The sequence below is a fragment of the Solea solea genome, chromosome 5 (assembly GCF_958295425.1).
Source record: "Solea solea chromosome 5, fSolSol10.1, whole genome shotgun sequence".
Taxonomy (NCBI): domain Eukaryota; kingdom Metazoa; phylum Chordata; class Actinopteri; order Pleuronectiformes; family Soleidae; genus Solea; species Solea solea.
The window spans coordinates 12949645-12967790 of NC_081138.1; the positions used below are offsets into that span (position 1 = coordinate 12949645).

General features: G+C 38.4%; 1 protein-coding gene across 2 annotated transcripts in view; it reads right to left on the reverse strand.

Moving 5' to 3' along the window:
• itga11a (integrin, alpha 11a) overlaps positions 1-18146 on the reverse strand; it is a 49446-nt gene that overhangs the window by 15159 nt on the left and 16141 nt on the right. For both annotated transcript variants that reach the window (XM_058629814.1, XM_058629813.1), the window contains exons 3-13: positions 11407-11519; positions 10844-10935; positions 10492-10606; positions 10264-10391; positions 9539-9687; positions 9302-9446; positions 8682-8847; positions 8178-8248; positions 4600-4744; positions 3667-3815; positions 2211-2354 (exon numbers count right to left, since the gene is read on the reverse strand). In XM_058629814.1, coding sequence (XP_058485797.1) covers positions 2211-2354; positions 3667-3815; positions 4600-4744; positions 8178-8248; positions 8682-8847; positions 9302-9446; positions 9539-9687; positions 10264-10391; positions 10492-10606; positions 10844-10935; positions 11407-11494 — 1392 coding nt within the window. In that variant the 5' untranslated portion in view covers positions 11495-11519. The remainder of the gene's footprint in view (positions 1-2210; positions 2355-3666; positions 3816-4599; positions 4745-8177; positions 8249-8681; positions 8848-9301; positions 9447-9538; positions 9688-10263; positions 10392-10491; positions 10607-10843; positions 10936-11406; positions 11520-18146) is intronic.

Sequence of the window (18146 nt, forward strand, 5' to 3'; positions counted from 1 at the left end):
TCCGAGAGCATTCACCACTACCTGAGCCAAGTTCAGTGCATCAACACTGCCCCATGCACACAACTCATCACATTCTGTATTTTTTTTGTAAAGTAACTGCAGTAAAACAGGATACAGTTTGAATCAGTTTTCGTGTCTGTATTTTCCTCATAATCTTTTAATTCCACCCTCTGAGCTCAACAATTTTAGACATCTGGCAACAAAGACTAAGGAATTTTACCTTGAGGTCACAGAAGGACTAAGGAATGCCATATAGCTTTGGCATATCTGTTGTTCTATTCTTAGACAGTGTTAAGTAAGGTGGAACCTTTGAAAGCAACTACCAACTGGAAATGAAAAACAAAGCATTCTCACAAAAAGGAGGCCAAGTATATGAGGCCACCAGCAGTCTGGCATATCATTGGTCCACTAGGAATCCGAGTTCATAATATAATTTAGGATCAGGCAAAACATGAGATCACTTGTTTTTTCAGTTGAATACATGGGAAGGGAGCTGATTTAGGGAGGTAGCTTTTACTTCTCAGCTACTTTATGTGTACATGTGTGGCAAAGTGGGAGATTGATAGAGAAATGGGGAATAATACATTCAGCACTGTTAAAATTGGAAACATATGGTTTGTGAGGAGGTCATGAAGGGTCATAACAGCTCCCCACTGTGTTTGACAAAAAGTACATTTTATTCTTGACCAGCTGCTAGACTTATCGCAGCTTTAAAGCTGTCATTTTAAACACTTAAATTTAAGTGAGAGTCCTTACAACAGAGGCAGATGAAAAGAGCTGACTGCAGCAGAAAACTATAACTGAGGTCACAGCAGTGCAAAAACAATTACATGGGATGGAAAACAAAATAATGAGCTAAAACCATTGACCATGGATAAAAAATGTACATAGTCTTCCGGTTTCCTCCTAAAGCCAACCAGAAAACAAGAATATATTGAATTGCTGGTTGTAAAAAGACCTCCTTTTCAAATGAAGTTTATGAGCAGTTGGGCCTATTTCTCTCTTGATTTATAATGTCAGTAAACATTTTCCGGAAAAGTTAATGATCTCTATCACTAGTATCAGGTCTTCTTCAATAGACCATGATGTCAGTTTTCTAAATTGTGTTCCCATTTAAAGGGAAATAAAGTGATTGACAGCTAGTGTTATCCAGTAGGAGCCTAATTGCAGGTGGTGCCTCTGAACCTACATTTGTAAAACATTAACATTCTGGAGGCTTCAGAAAAGGGAGTTCAAATTCTGAAGGATGATGTTATGCCTGTTGCTGCTTAGTTAAATGACAATGAAAGGGCAATATGACTTGGGTGATAATTATTTATGACTTTGTCATTATAAACAACACCTTCCACTCCAATTTATGTAAAATGTTATTGTTATAACAATTGATTAAAGTCACTTTAAAATGCAGAGGTGTCATAGACATCCATCTATGACTGCAGAGATTTCTAAAGGTGCTAAATTGCTGGCTTGAAGCAGACATTAAAATATGCTGAGATGCTGAATTACCATTTTTTAAGACATGTGGCAATGCTGGGTAAAAATGATTTGTGCAGCTTTAAAGTCTGAACTTTTCCAGAACGATATCACTGTGCAGGATCTAGAGCAACATGTAACTCAATCACATCATGACAATTAATTGATGTGGTTTCAGACACTGATTTCTTGGAATGTGTTATCAGCTGCTTCAGGTTTTGCCTGAAACATGTGATGTGTTTTAAATGATGCCAGATATGTAAATATGTACATCCTCTATGTCTGTTCAGTAGATTAAATACAATTGGGCACATTGGTTATTCCAATGAACTAGACAGACCTGGAATACTAGGACATTTCCTTCTATTAAAGAAACATCTTGTCTTCAAATGCTTTTTTTTTGTTTTTTCAAAGAGTGGAATAGTTTCCTGTTGAGTTCACTCCACACATCTAATAAAGTCAGTACCATGGCCTGACAAAGTTTCCTCATTTGATCTGTACAAGGTCATGTGTCAAATGTCTGCCTGCAGTGTCTGTGTATTAAATGTGGAGCTGGAATGCAGCAGAGACTGGCACAGTGTGTGTTACCAGACACTTCTGGTGAGGTGTGTTAGAAATTATTGGGAAAGTCTGGAGTTTGAACAGGTGTTGACCCAGTTCTGTGTAGTGGGGTAGGTTGGTCCTTAGTTGATTAGACCTATACGTGGCCAGCATCTGTGTATCCTGTTTATACATACCAGCTCTGTCACTCTGTAGATGTAGACCTTTCCTTTCTCCATGCCTGAACTGAAGAACATCGGTGCTGCCACTAAAAGGTTGTCAGTTATACCATCTCCATCAATATCCAAAGGTGCAATTTCACTGCCATAATAGGAGCCAATCTGAAACATATAAATGAGATATACTGTATAGTCATGCCACACAAATATCTTTATATTTCTCTTCTGTGATTATAAAAGACAATGTGCTTCACTCGTTATACCATGTTAATTAATGAATAAACATGCCATCCTGTTTAGTTTTGATAATTTGCTGATGATCCACTATGACTTTTAAGATTTAAAACCAGAAGCAAATGGCTCACTGTCTTGAATCACAGCAAGAGGCCAAAGTCCTGGTGGTTTTGCAGATGCTACGATGGTAAATAATTTTACAGAGAAAACTGGATTAGTTGGAGAAGAGGATGGAAAATCATCTACTGGTTTTTCAGATTAGAAACATTAGAAACATCTGTCTATACAAAGCTCCTCTCTCAGCGGTAAGATCAAAAAAAAAGTTTTCTTCAGAAACATCTGCTGTTCTGGATGAGCTGTTGCTGACAAGGTACGATGTCAACTGCAGTAATATTACTTCAGAAGAGTTAAAGAGAACAAAACTTACATGTCCTCACAGGTTACTGAAGGTTAAGGTTGATGTGAAAAATGTGGGAATAGATTTTTTGAGGTAAACATACAGCACATGATGATCACTGTATCACACCAGGTTGCTGCAGTACTGAAACTTTCACCAATATGCCAGGTCATCATTTACTTTTGCTTTAGAAATGTGTTTGCCATCCTCTCCTCCTTTATGTTTATGTCTTCCTAAATATGATCCGGTTTTTGCCTAATGCTTAGAATCACCTGCCCTGCTGTGCCTGCTAAACTCAGCCTCTACTGCCACACACAAGACTTTGGACACCCACCCTCCTCTTTGTCAGCACATTCTCTAAAATGTACTTGTCCTCATGGAGACTGAACTGTTTGGAAATTCTCACATGAACTCGAGACTCCTGAATCCATTCACTGCGTTGATTCACTCATTCCTTTTTTTTTATATTAAATCTTCAAAAAAACCTGTTTTCTCTCAGCTCCTGTGTCCTGTCTGTCTGTTAAGTCCAACCCTTAACACAAAACAGCTGTCTTACTGCTGTCAAATCTATTGAGTTGCTTTTATTTATTATTTTAATGTAAAAGAGTTAAGTAAATTTAAAACCAATACACAGATCTATCTTTAAAGTGGGATGACACTGTGGCAGACAGCAATGCATGTTGTCATTGGAACAGTAAAATAATGCCTAGCATTAGTTAAGACTTTTATAACTAAGATCAGTTCCAGTGCAAGCAGTTTCACAACTGTTTTATTAGGTTCTTCTAAAAGCATGCTGTTGCTCAACCTTTTCTCAGGTCTGGTAAGTGCTGCATACATCTGTACCTGATGGCCTTTGAGGGAGAGCAGGATGGTCAGGTTGCCAGAGTTCTTTAGAGTGAAGACGATGACTTTGCCAGTGTGGTTAAATCGTGGAGCTCCTGCTACGAGTAGACGACCATTTTTGGCCGACACCACAGAGGTCACAGTATAACCTGGTAACATAAAACGTGTTAGTTCTGCCTCTACTTCCAGACAAAAGAACCCTGATGTAGAGTCAGCAATTTATCATTCCCACTTTTGCCAAAGAATTAATGATGATCTTGTTTACTTGTGATGTAAGTATAAAATGTATTAATTGATAGTCAAGTTGTAATAAAAATCCCAGACACTCGGCTTTAGTGCAGTTATTTGAGTGAGCTTAGAGTGATATATCTGATCTTTTATGTTTGAATTCCGTAGGAGTGATCTCAAGGGGAAACTGTAAAATGTGGTAATTTGAGAAGTTAAAACTCAATGAGCTGCAGTCAGTTAGTTAGAAGTGATTGTCCGGGTTTCTCATATTTCGTCTTCTATTTCATCTTTTTTGCCTTTTCCTATACTAAACATTCCACTAACTCTCCATCTACTTTTCCACCTTCATGTCTCGTTTTCATACTTCATACCTCTTTTTCCCAGCTTAACTTTCACCTCATATTACTATTAAGTCTAGAATAGCTTCCATTGGCAGCCTGGTGGATAAGCTCTCACACAAACTGCTGATGGTAAAAGCAGAGGTTTGCGCAACTGGAGTGAGATGACATGGATATGATGTGAATCACTGGAGCAATGGGTACACTGAAAAGAGATACAGATGGTTTGCAGCCTGTGCAGTTGGTGCTAAACCACAGGTCTTCTTTCAGGGAAACCATACATCCCTCCACCAAAAAGGAGGATGAACCCCAAAAGTAACAGGTGGATTAGAGGGTATTCTAGCTTAAGTTTTTAGTTGTTACTTACCCAAGTAGGCACCATGGTTTTTAAGTTCTTCCGGGAATTCCTCTGTGTAGGAGGACTTAGGGGGGACCACCTTCCCCTGTCGAGTTTCTTTCAGCACTGCTCCATTCCAATCATAAGCCCCAACAGCACCCACCAGAATCCCATCCTGTAGGTGAGAAGCAGTGTTGGTACATTTTAATATGAATGAACCCTAAGTGGAAGCAATATCTCTCCTGTTTAAAATCATCTTTGAATTTACTGGGCTCTTTTGGCCACAGAAGAATGTTGTTTTTGGAAGCTTGGTTGAATACCAGATGCTTCTATATTTTTTTCTGTAATTTTTGTTTGTGTGGTCATGCTCTGCTGACAAAATCTAGATAGAGGTTTCACTGCAACACCACATATATTCACTGTGATGTGAATGATGCTACAGTACAGACATATTTACAGTAGGTTTTTAGAGGTCAGGCGTCCATGCTATCTCTTGGACCATCTGTAATGGAGATTATAAGGCATCAAGATTTACAGTATAAGAGTGAACAGCTTCCAGGCTGTTTTTACTCAGTAAAAATGAACAAATTACATCTCCCTAGTCCAAACCACTATTTCATGACAAATCAAGCAAGGTTTATTTAACTCTTAACTATAGCAGCAAGGTTATTCTCATGAAAATACATGATAATATAGAATAGAAAAAATACAATAAAACACAAGATAGACAGATAAGAATCAGTTAAGTGCTATTAACTGGGAAAGTGTCACTCCCTGTGCTGCTGAATATTCAAAGCCTTTCTAAATAAATATGTTTTAAGTTTACTTTCAAAGACTCCCAGTACAGTAAATCAAATCAGGGGGTAACCTGTTCCAGACTGTTTGTATCTTGACCTGGGGACATCCAATAGCCGCTGAACAAGTGAGAGTAACGCCCTTTTCAACGTTAAAATCCCTGCCAAATTTGACAGAGCAAGGTCATCAAACTGTTCATCAAATGTCACACTATCAAAAATCAAATAATGTGCTTCCTTATTAAAGCCCCTAAAGGTAGCATGTATAATGAAAAAACAATAGGGCTAAGAATAGAAACCTGTGGCACTCCACAGGAGTGAGGAGTGTGAGATAAGAGGTTGCCAATCATAACATAACAGAGAAACGTCTGTTGGCCAAATAAGACTTAAGTGGAGTGCTGTGAATACCTACATATGTTTCAGTCAAGAAATAAGGACTTCATAGTCATCTGTATCAAATGCTGCTGTGAAGTCCAATAGAACACACATAGCAGGGTTCCTGGCATCTACACAATGCCAAATGTTCTGTATTATCATGCACTTTTCTAGACTTGATGACCACTCAACTGCTTTACCCAAAAGTTTTGCCATTCAGCCACTCACATCCATTCATTCACATATTCATACAGCACATCTTTTGTACCCATTCACATGCTACCGGCACAGCCATCACTGGGTTAAGTATATTGCCCAGGGACACATCAGTATGTAAACTAGCAGAGCCGTTGACCTTTGGGTTGAAAGACAACTTGCTATCTCTGTCAACTAATTTAATATCCAACATTTCTCTTGTCAAAGGAAAATTAAAATGAGTGGTCCCTGTTCCATGTTGCTAAAATTGTACAGTGGATACATTCAGCTGAGCAAATATAGACATATAGACAATATAGACTATAGGTTGACTATTTTGAATGATAACATACAAAGGTAATCTATATTTTAGCAGTTGAAGCTGCCACAAAATATTTCCTCGCCCAAGCAACCGCTGCTGCCATAATTCTTTTTGCAGGCATGACCAACGCCTGAATAACCGGCCAATGAACAATCAAAATAATAACACATTCACTACCAGATTACCTATCTGTTATCATTCAAAATAGTCAACCTATAGCCACAATAAACTTCCCAGTGGAACTCAAAGGGATCCAACCCTCAGTTTTGTGTCAATGACAGAGAGAAACCTGAAGTCTGATGATTGTTGTACTGTAATTAAATACAATACAACAAGATATTATCTTCTGTACTGAACGTTTGGTTTAAAAATACCAAATACTAATGACATACCAACAGCTGCTTTTATCAATGATCACAAAACTGCAGTACATTTGAACATTCACTCAAAATAAACAATATACAAAAGCAATAATTCCCACTTTATAATCTCTTATCAATTCACTTGTTTTACTTGATCAGTGAGTTATTTATAAATCAGAAATTAAAAAGCACACAAACTCGTAAGTGAATTTAGTTTCAGACACATAAAGAAACAGGAAGGATTTTCTATCTTCAGTGGTCTGCCATACTGACACTATAATTACAGGGTTTCACTGCTTAATGAGCAAGTTTTTTGTCTTGCCATGCACGATATGCCAACAACACATTTTCCAGTGTTTGAGCAAAACATCTAGTGATTTCCTTCCTCAAAGATGGAATTGTGTGCTCACCAAGCTTGCACTACGTCACAGCAGTGTTATGCCGATGTGGTTATATGTTTTTGTCAAAATGGTCTCCATGGCAAATGAATGAAACCCCAAAACGGTTCAATTTTATAAACGAGTGACCTATTTCTGCTGGAGCTACTGCATATATGGGCATGTGCCTTTCTTTGGTTAGTATGCGAACACTTTTTTTCCCAAAATTTTATTGGCGGAGGCCAGACTTGTGGTAATTCATGAACACTCAAAATTGTATAGACGATATACTGTAGACACAAATCAAGTCCAAGAACAACTAATGCTTATTCTGCTTTAAGTTAAATACAAGAATCGGTTTTGCAAATTCTTTGCCTTGCAAATCCTGACTCATTCAACAAAGCAAACAGCATACAGTGGATGCAGATGCATGAAGCATCTGGATAGTATATGACATAAGCAGCCATCAGATTTGGCACACATCGCATTCAACCATCTGGGTTTTAGGACTGTTTTCCACTTTTACCCCTTACATTCTTTCCAATAATCTTATCCTACTTTCAACACGCAGGTTGGTGTTGTCGAGCATCTCTGGAATCTGACCTTGTGGACTGAATTTCCAACCAAATTTGCCACCCAACTTAATATTATACTTCATATTTATTTTTCATCATAAATGAGAGACATTTCTCCCTCAGAGAATTGGAAGAATTCAAAAGCAGCAGCATCAAATGACAGTAAAGAGCCAGAATGAGAGGACACGTACAAAATAACCGTGTCTTATCTTCCTTCTATAGCTGTGTTGCCCTAAACCAGCACACCTGCAACTACAGTATATGCTCCGAGGTACAATCCCAAATAGCAAGCAAGCAAAGAGAAAAACAATGTTTCTGAAGTAAGGCTGTCTCAACTTTGTCTCAGCTACACTCTAAATACGTTTCCCTGGAGAAAAAGTAGTGTCTTATTTCCCATCACTGCATGGCTGAAGTGGAAAGTGGCCTCTCTCCCCTGTAAGAGGCTCCTAAATCAGTATTACCTAAACCTCTGGGGCCACACAGCAGAACCCTCAGGGGGGACGGGAGAGTGATGAATGGCAAGTTGTGGGGAGCAGTTATGATGCACCAGAAATTGAGACAATGTGTGCTGTTGTATGGGGTGATGTGGTAGCAATAGTCAGACTCACCTCTACGTTGTGTGCGGAAAATCCAGCCTGAGACATCTGGAGGCCAAACGCTGTCCCATTCTTACTGGTCCCTGTGTAAACAAATCACTCTTACAGATCTGAACTACTATAGCAGCAGCAGCGGTTGAGAAACTTCATCTTCCAACCACACTTATATTCTAAGAAAATGGCATTGAAATCTGTCTGTGAAGGTTTTTTATATTTTAATTATTATCACAAACAATTTAGCCTCTGCAGTATCAAACATGTACTAAAACCTCCATTCCAATATCCAGTGATATTCGTAAAATATTTATTTTTAAACATCCAGCAGTCCAAACTTTAAATGTATTCTGTATCAAATATATATAAATAAAAAAACAAGTACTCATATCTGAGACGCTGGTATTTTTCTGTCAAGCAACTCATTGAATAGTCAACTTGATCAGGATGTTGCTAAAGTTAACTTTCCATGAAAAAAGGGCATTTCTAAACAGTTAAGTTGCAATTAATTTCTTGCAAAACCTTCTAAACTGAAGATCCGTTCTCCAAGAGCGTCCACAATATCCTTCAGCGCTGCCTCGTCAGTCACATTAAAGAAATGCTTATCATCTGGGTCGCTGGCGATATACTTGATTTCATTGAGGAAGGCCTCGGGATTAATTCCTCTACGGTTGTAGTAGCCGAGGACCTATGATGACACAAATAAACTGACATTTCAATCATGGAGCATTTGAGTGTCAACCAAGTCATTTAATGTGGCACATTTTAGTAGCTATGGTTAACATTTTAGAGTTTTGACTTTCCACACCAGTGCCACTTGGTTTTTGACCAAACAACTTATGAGTTTTTGCTCAGATGTCTAAAGCCAGTTTAGCCACTGGATGGAAATGATTGATTCACTGTGCCAGCACAAACCAAAAACCCATGAGATATCATTTACACCTTTAACTGAGCTAATACTTGGTTCTCTCTGAGAGCTCTTGAGTGTTCTTGGCTCTGTTGTTAACTTAGCTCTTAAGACTCAGGTCACCGCAATAATGTTTATGGTGTTCTAATGCTGCACAGGAAATTTATTAGACATCAGAAAACCAAGTGAATACACACCATCTAATCCAGAACAGTAATAGGTCTAGCAGACTCACAGCAACAGCATATCGGGTGATGCCATCTTTCTCACTGTCCTCAATGGCTTGCTGGAGGTCCGGGCTGTCATGTGACTCTCCGTCGGTTATCACGATCATCACCTTCTTGGCACCACGCCGACCTCCTTGTTTGAAAGCTTGTGAGCTGTAAGGACATGTTTGTGTTGTGTGTAAGACATCTTATGATGGAGTGGGATTAAAGTAGCTGCTCATTTTGTACAAATGGAAACAATCTACCGAGCTACATTGATGCCGAGAGCTGTGTTGGTCTCTTCACCACCCCGCTGGTTGATACTGCGTGCTCTTTTCACCACTTCTTCTACTGATTTGTAGTCACTTAGTTTGAATTCATGAACCACCTTCTCACCATACTGAACGACTCCGACCTGTCAAAAACACATTCACAGAGATACATGACAGCTAAAATGAGCACATTCATCTTGCAAACTAGAGAGAATTCTAAAAGTGCTATCAGGAGCTCTAACCAACAACCACCAATTTTTACTCAACACGCTTTTTTTTTTTTGCTTTTTTAAGTGTATTGAGAGAACAGAGTGACTCAGTGTGCAGTGGTTAGCGCTGGTGCCTTCAAACCATGCTTCAACTGAAGCCTTTTTGTGTAGAGTTTGCATATTCTGTGTGTATGAGTGTGTGTGGGGGGTTTCACAGGATATTCTGACTTCCTCTCACAGTCCAAAGACACATGTTTATCCAGTGATATGCCACATGCAGTACAGAGCTGCAAGCCATAAGTCAATCTGTGGTCATTTTATAAGACAGTAGCCTCAGTATTTTGGAGATCTGCTCTTCCAAATGAACTACTGGACATCCCAAGTAAATTATTTATTTCCTGTTCTCAGCAACTGTCAATAACTGAATAAATGTCATTCAATAAAAGAACAGATTAACCACACTAAATATGTTACCTCATTGGCATAGGTATTTCTTCCCTCCTTACACACCTGAATTTGACCCGGTCCAACATAGAACTTCTGAAGGATGTTGATGAGAAAAGCCTGCACCTCAGTCCAGGGATAGATGGAATTTGAGCCATCCAGAACAATTACTATGTCCATATAGGTCTCACATCCTGAAAAACATTTAAATATGAGACATAATAGAATCCCAAGCTGTAATTATGAACAGACCGTGAATAATCTTTCATATTAAAAAGACACTTTATATCTTACTCTGAAAAGCAGGAGCAATCGTTCTGGAGAACTTGAAGCTTGCATTTACTCTGGAGCATATGCCCGTGCTGTAGTAAGAGCTGCCGCACTCATAGGACCACAATGGCCCGCAGGCCTGAAACATAACAGAAAACATCTCCATAAGCAACATTACTCAGAATATTAAAAAAAATATAAGTTCATGCTCTCAGAGAACTTCCACAAGGAAGGAAGGAGGATGTGACCACTTGTAATCAAAAGTCAATCTGGTCTCTTCTCCATTTTAATGCACATTTCTTAATTTCTCTTATATACAGCAACAGGCCATTAGTGTGGTATAACTCAAAAGATGACATTTTAAACTTGCTCTCACCACAAAGCTGTTGTCTGTGGGATTGGATGTGAGCGTCATTCCCAGCCTCATCTTGTCCTTGCGCTCTGATACATTGGTCAGAGATATCCTTCCTTGAAGGAAAATGAATCTCATTGAGATGATTTTGGATACACAGACTTGTATATTCAAAAAATACATGCACCATTCCTCCAGAGACCAAACAGAAGTTCCCCCATCTGGGACTTGAGTTTGTTATTGCTGTCTGGGCAGCCAAACCAGCGTCTACATCCTCAGATCTAAACGTTTACTTGACAGAACTTCATGTGCCTACATAACCAGATAAGCACATGTGCAAGCCATATGAAGAAGCATGCGGTGTGGGATGTGTGGTATTAAACACATGCGGAAATACACATAAACCATTAAAAAAAAATAGTAAAAAGTGGAATGATTGGTATGGTCCCCACACATTAGTTTACCACATGCCACCATGGTGTTTCCTGACATGTGTACAGAGAGCATGCAGACACCTAAACACCTATAACACACACACACACTTATGTTGCATTAATTGAATTTGAGAGATATTTGTGATACTATACCTAAGTTGAGCTTGGAGCAACCATTGCCGTTGGTTCGTTTGCTCAGTGAACATTTGTAAACATCCCCCGTCTGGTAAGGGCCATTCATTTCATATGGAGCGCCCACTAATAACCTGAAAACAACCAAAATACAAAGGTAAGAATGAAAGGGACATTGTTAACTTACTGTCTTTTTTGGAGGGGGACTGACAGCTTTCTAGAGGAAATATGATTGTACACAAAACACATGGGCTGACCAAGAAGATGTTAAACCCTTATTTGTCCTTATGAAGTATGTTCAGTTATGTCCAGCAAGAACTATTGATAAATAATTTCACATGGTCAAACACAGTAGCTGGCGTGTTGAACCAGTCTCCTATATGGTTATTCTTGTTTTCTCCAAAGCTTAAACACAAATTTCAAAAAGCTTATCTCGTCTTGTCTTGCATTATCACTCGGATAACAACAACCTCACAAAGATGCTACCATTCTAACAGGTGAAATGGACTAAAGTGCACATTAAATAAAATAGCTGATCAACACAATCGTGTTAGGAAGGATATCTAATTGAAAAACGTTTAAATGGGTTTATGATTATTATCATTATAATAACAATAATTATTAAAATTAAAAGGAATCATAGACCAACATAGTATTTAGAGTTCCTCAAATAACAGTGTTGCATTGCGAACATTCTTTTCACATAACATAAAAGCCAGTCCTGCGCTTGACTTAACAGTGGGTGTCTATTAAAGGGTCAGAGTGGTCTTATAAATGTCACTGGAAGATTTAGCTGTCTTCAGGAGATGGAAGAATATAAAGTCAAATGGTGTATTCACTTCAGGACTGATTGTTCCCTTAAAGGCACTTATGTCTATAATTCAAATATATTACAGAAATTTAGACATGTTTCTATTCTTTACATGTCTTTCGTTGGTGAACTTCACCAAGTTTCAAGCATTCAATTGTCTGTTATATACTACCCCAAACTAATCACACAATGTTCAGTGTAGAGACAATGGTTTAACATGGAATTTAAACAACTGTGGTGTCCAAGTGAAAACCACAGAAGGCAGGGAGCAAATGAGCCACCCCCAGTTCAGTGATGCCCCAAAGGAAAGACACTCGACACCACTTTATTGCAAAAGCAGATTGGTTAACCTCCCGCATAGACTTTCAGGTCAAAGTCTAACAAATAAAGAAAAACAGACCTGTCATTCAAGCATCGCTCGGTCAGACTCATGGTTCCTCTAGTTTCAAGACTTATACAAACATTGTTCATTACAATTAAATCACATTCACTTTTAAATGCCCAAACTTTAAATAACTTCTTTTAACCACTTACAGCAATGAGGTCAAGAATTAACGTAGTCTTGAGTATTTCTTGTCATCATGTGGTCTATCATCTTTATTTGTGAATTTCTTGTGGTGCAGCTGCGCACGTTATGTATGTCTAATTCTGGGGCTATGCACAGAATCATACCAGTTATGACTTGACATGTTACAGCAGCAACTGAGTACAAGAGGAAATGATGTTCAAACAGTCCGTCATGTCACATCAAAGAATGACTCGTATGGAATTAAGCTTCAGTGTTATTGCTCTTGAAGCCAGTATTGAAAGTCTCACAGACTCTGGAAGTCATTTTCACCACAGTGGCTCCAACAGAGTACATACTTCCACAGCTATTAATATCATGATTATTACTTCAGTTACTGCTATCCTTTGGCGAGAGCACACACTGTAAAATGGGTTCAGGTCAGGATAAAGCTACTTGGATGTAAAAGGAACCATTGTTGCATGTGATTTGGATGCCTTCCACAGGACGTCCTCAATTTCACCAGAAGCTGTTCAAACAATAAGAGTTCCAGAGTTGATTAGGGTCAAGTCAGAACCTTGGTGCATCATCACTGCAGGAATGCTAATGACACTGAAAGAAAAAAAACTTGACCCAAAGTGAATGTGAGGACATTTTCTACCATAGTTACCAGGCGTACAGGATTCTGGGGTTTGAGGACGCAGCATTGCCAAGTCCAGGCTGTCATTAATGTGGTAATGTTTTCCATATTTGGAAGATGTATATACGCTGTGAAACCACATCCTTGCCCCAAACATGAGTGTGGTACTCATGTTTGCTCATCACATTGTGTTTGTCTGCATTAGCCAGATATGTGTCCTTTTACTAATGCTGCCCTCTAAATTAAGGGAATCAGTGGACACATCATTGGTTTCCATTAGTTAATTATTTGAGGGCATTGTGCAGACAGTAAGAAAGAGATATGCCTCCTAATTTTCCACAAATCATTTTGAACTTTCTCAGCTTTAATATATCTTTCAATAATTGAGGATTGCATTTTAGTCATGACGTGTTGAATGGTCTACACTTTACACTTTCTTACAGAGTTAAGAGACGGGATCAAATTTGTCCAGACATTTATGGTCCCCACAGGATAAATACTGCTTTATCTCCAGACTGTTCCTCTTTGTAGTCATCACTTATCCATTAAAATCAAACTTAAAATGTACAGTACGCTCCTTTAAAATTACTGCCTACAGGTTGGATTATAACTTTGCTGTTCCCTGAATTTCAGGTCCAAATTTAAATGTTTCCCTGCACTTTGATTCATGACCAAATACAATGGTACAATAATAGCCACGTCTGCAAAACAACTGTCACCCTTTAGTGCCAATTTAGTGTGTGAATGCCAAAATAAGATGGAGGGAATGGTAACCTTTTGGTAAATGGTAAATTATGTTCCATTACAACTAAACTTCATTCTTGATGACATATCTTAGGGATGATATTTTCAGAACCAACATGTAATTGCTTATTTACATGTCTACAGTTGTTACTGTTTTAACCACAGTTTGAACAGAGCACATTCTCAGACTATGTTAAATATTTACATGTATATGTTACATTGACAATGCTGTGTGTAACCTGTGGTTAATTTTGGGCAGAACAATAACACCTGATCAGGGCTACAACAACGTTATGCTATTTCCTCATAGAATTTCAACACTTTCTCCATAGAAACATACTGAAATGTCATCATAGCACCACAACAAATCTTCCAACATTTGTTGATATACTGGTCTCTGACTGTGGTCTGTTGCTTAGCGGAGGTCTCACTTTGTCACACGCCACCACCCCTCATGAGACTGTTGCATTGAATAGTTATGAGCTAGCTATTGGTGATATATCAAAAACAAATGTAATCCGTGAGAAAATATGTTGCTTATGAAATGTAATTATGAGTGCAGTTGAGTACATACATTTCTGGAGACTGGGATTTAGCCCGTTTGCAGCTCTGCAAATGGGCTAAGGCTGTTTAGGACTAGTGGTGAAAGACTTCCCAGACTCTCTGTAGTTCTTTGTGGTGTGCAACTCATAACTGAGGTCAAGAGTAAAGGTCAGGTCTCCACTGAGGAGACCTGGTTCAACTGTAGAAAAATAAACAGTGGAAATAGAAAGTGGGACTAGTGTGTGTAGGTCCGTGTATCCCATCAAGTTTAAAGAGACAAACTATTTGCCAAGTGGAAGTAACGTGGCCTTTCCTGAGCTCCCCAGCGTGTCTGCTTTGCTCTGCCAGAGTGTTTAGAGAACCATATGGTTATGCAGAGACGTGAGGAAATGACAAGTTGTTGATGACATTTCCTCAACAGTCATGGATAGAAACTGTCAGCAAACCAGATGAAGATGTTTCAACATCTTGAAACAAGAGTATTGTCAAAATATTTATTTTCTCTTTTTTTTTTTATCAATATTTTTCTTAATTGTGGTGTTTAAACCACATAATTGGCTCAGATTGGCACAGATGCTTACAGGCAGCATTAGTAAATATTACAACTGAAATGCTTAAAGGCTCATTTGAGGTGAAATTATATTCAGGGAACATGGAGGTTTGAAGGTGAAAAAGGAACAAAGACTATTGCAATGTGTCTGCATAACCGTAATACATAATGGGGAGCTCACGAAAGGCATATGGACTTTAACATTTCTGTATAAAACAAGAATTGATCTCCTGCCAAATACAATCCGGCTTTTTTTTTCACAACCAGAGTCACTGTCAGCTCAGGGGAAACAAAATGTTTGAAAAAACATCATTTAGAACAAACATCAAGAAAAAATCAGTCAAGGGTATGGATCTGTGGAACAGCTGCATCAGTATTTGAACTCAACAAAACATTTAAAATTCTATTAAATACATATATTAATACATATATGAAGATAGAGTAATAATTTGTTTGATATGTGTCAACACAAATGTACTTGCATTTATTTGAGAATACCTGTGACTGATTCAAACTAACCAACTATTAGCCTTTTTATGTGTATCAGAATTCAATTTTTCTAATTGGCTAATCTAAGTGTGTGCCACGGTCAACTCCATGACCCCAGTTTTTCCTGTGTGCTTATAGTTTTTTTCCTGTTGTGCTTGTGTCTCCTGTCTTCTATCTAATCCTCTCTGTATACGAGCAAATTTCCCACAGATTCCAATGAGTGTCCCAGGCCATCAGATAAACCCAAAAACCCAAACAATCAGCAAAAATGCCTCCATGAAGAGGTGCTGACACTTGGCGAGCACATGTCCTGCTGTAGAGCTGCGGTCTATCACTTCAAAGATGGATTTTGTTTTTCATTCACTTCAAACATCAAAGAACAGATTCATGTGGGAAATATTGTCCTCATCACTGCTTTGTGTGCAGAAAAAGCTTTTCTGATCACATACTAGTGATCACACCAGTGTTTAAACACTAATGAATAGAGTCTGCTACATCTTAGATCATGTGTTCGACATTTATCAAATGTAAATCAGGAACATCACTGATTTAGTTTTAGTGCTGAGTTTTTTTTTTAAATTGTAAATAACTACTCATTGTAGTAAGTAAACACTATCAAAATGATAGTGTTTTCCCCATTTGCCTCAGACACTGAAGCATTCCTTAGTCCAGCTGAGATCTGTCAGATTTTACATTAAACACACACTCCCGCAGACTCACACAAATATACAGACAGTCTTTCTTGAGTGTGTGCATGCAGCTGTGTGTTCACATGCCCACTAAAGTTAGCTGTATGAGTAAGCAGACATTTGAGTCATCATAACCAAAACGTCTGTAGATTCACATTGGACAACTTTATATATGTCCAAAAATATATATATATAAAATATATTGAGTCGTTATCAACTGCACTCAACTGAAGAAGCCACTTGGATGAGAGTTGAAATGCCTTCAAGAAAAACTTCAAGTCCAGTTGCTACAGAGTCAATGTGTTTTACATAACCCAAATGTAATACAAGTGAAACATTCAGCATGACTGATCACATTAAGTTTGGCTAGACAGCAAATAGTAGAGTTGCAATATTGAAACATATCTTTATAGACATTTTAACCTATGTATGAAGAAGACCAGATTAACAAAAACATTTTTTCCGCTCTCACACCTAGAGTCAATTTAGAGTGTTCAATTTGACAGTTTTTGGACTGTGGGAGGAAGCCGGAGAACCTAGAAAAACCCCACATGCATACAGGGTGAACATGCAGAAAGGCCCTTATTCCGACCGGGTCGCAAACCTGGGTCTTCTTGCTGCAAAGGCAAGTGCGCTAACCACTACACCAAATGTGTGTCCCTCTTGTAAAGACACACTTATACAAAATGGAAAAATGCTTAAAAAATGCCAACATTTTTGGTTCCAGCTCCAGTTGGAGCTGGAACTATTCTTCTGCTGCAAACATTTTCACCTCATGCTCAGACATTGACCTCAGTGATGGCAACGCCTCTGGTGACCTGTATTCCACACATGTCAGTCTCATCAGACGTTTTCAGTCATGGTAGACAAGATTGGCTGACTGTTGCTTAAAGAAGCTGGATTTTTCAGTGTAACATGACAAGAGTCGCTATTGTGTGGGTTCAGGTGAAAAAGCCAGACTCGGACATGAGAGACCTGGCAGCCCCTGCTAGTTTAACACTTTATCCTTCATGCTGTCATCTCCCATATGGTTATTTTACAATGTACAAACTACAAAAAATGTCCTGAAAATACTAAAGGTTAACAAAGTACAAGTCAGTTGACAGCTGACATCATTATCTTTAATCTTAACCCTAAAACTAAGGCTTAAACCCTCTCCACACCAACTCTGGCATATTTTGTACTTTGGCATATTGGGACTGATCAATTTAAAAATTGGTAAAACGAATTTGTCCATGCACAGACTTGAGAAGAGGTTCAATCAGAAAACATCTGTGTGGGTCAGCAGAGGCTTGAAAATTTAAATAACCCTTTATACAAATAAACCGTCTACAGTGTCATCATTTTCCTAAAACATATCACTTTTATAGTTAAAAGCTCAAACTGGGCCAAAGGCATAAAGGAAAGTCCTCATCTATATACACAGACATGCACGCAACAGAGGACAATCATTTTTTTTTTCTTTTGTGCCTTTGAAGCTACTAACACATCTGTGCTTTTATTGGACAGCAGTGTATAGTTATTTCACTGCCAAATAAAATACTCTTATATGACTCTATATGATTAAAACCATTTAATTTCCACATACATACTCATAAACAGACTCACGTATTGCTCAAGGGTGATGGAAGATGGGTAACTTGCCAGCAAAACAATAAAAAGTATCTGCATGGGACACTAAGAACAGAATGTTATTTCATGCATAGATGGGTTCTGTTATGTTCAAACAGCACTTGTTGTAAAACAGATTGTTGCTGTTAGCTGTATGTAGTACATAGTACTGTAGAGTG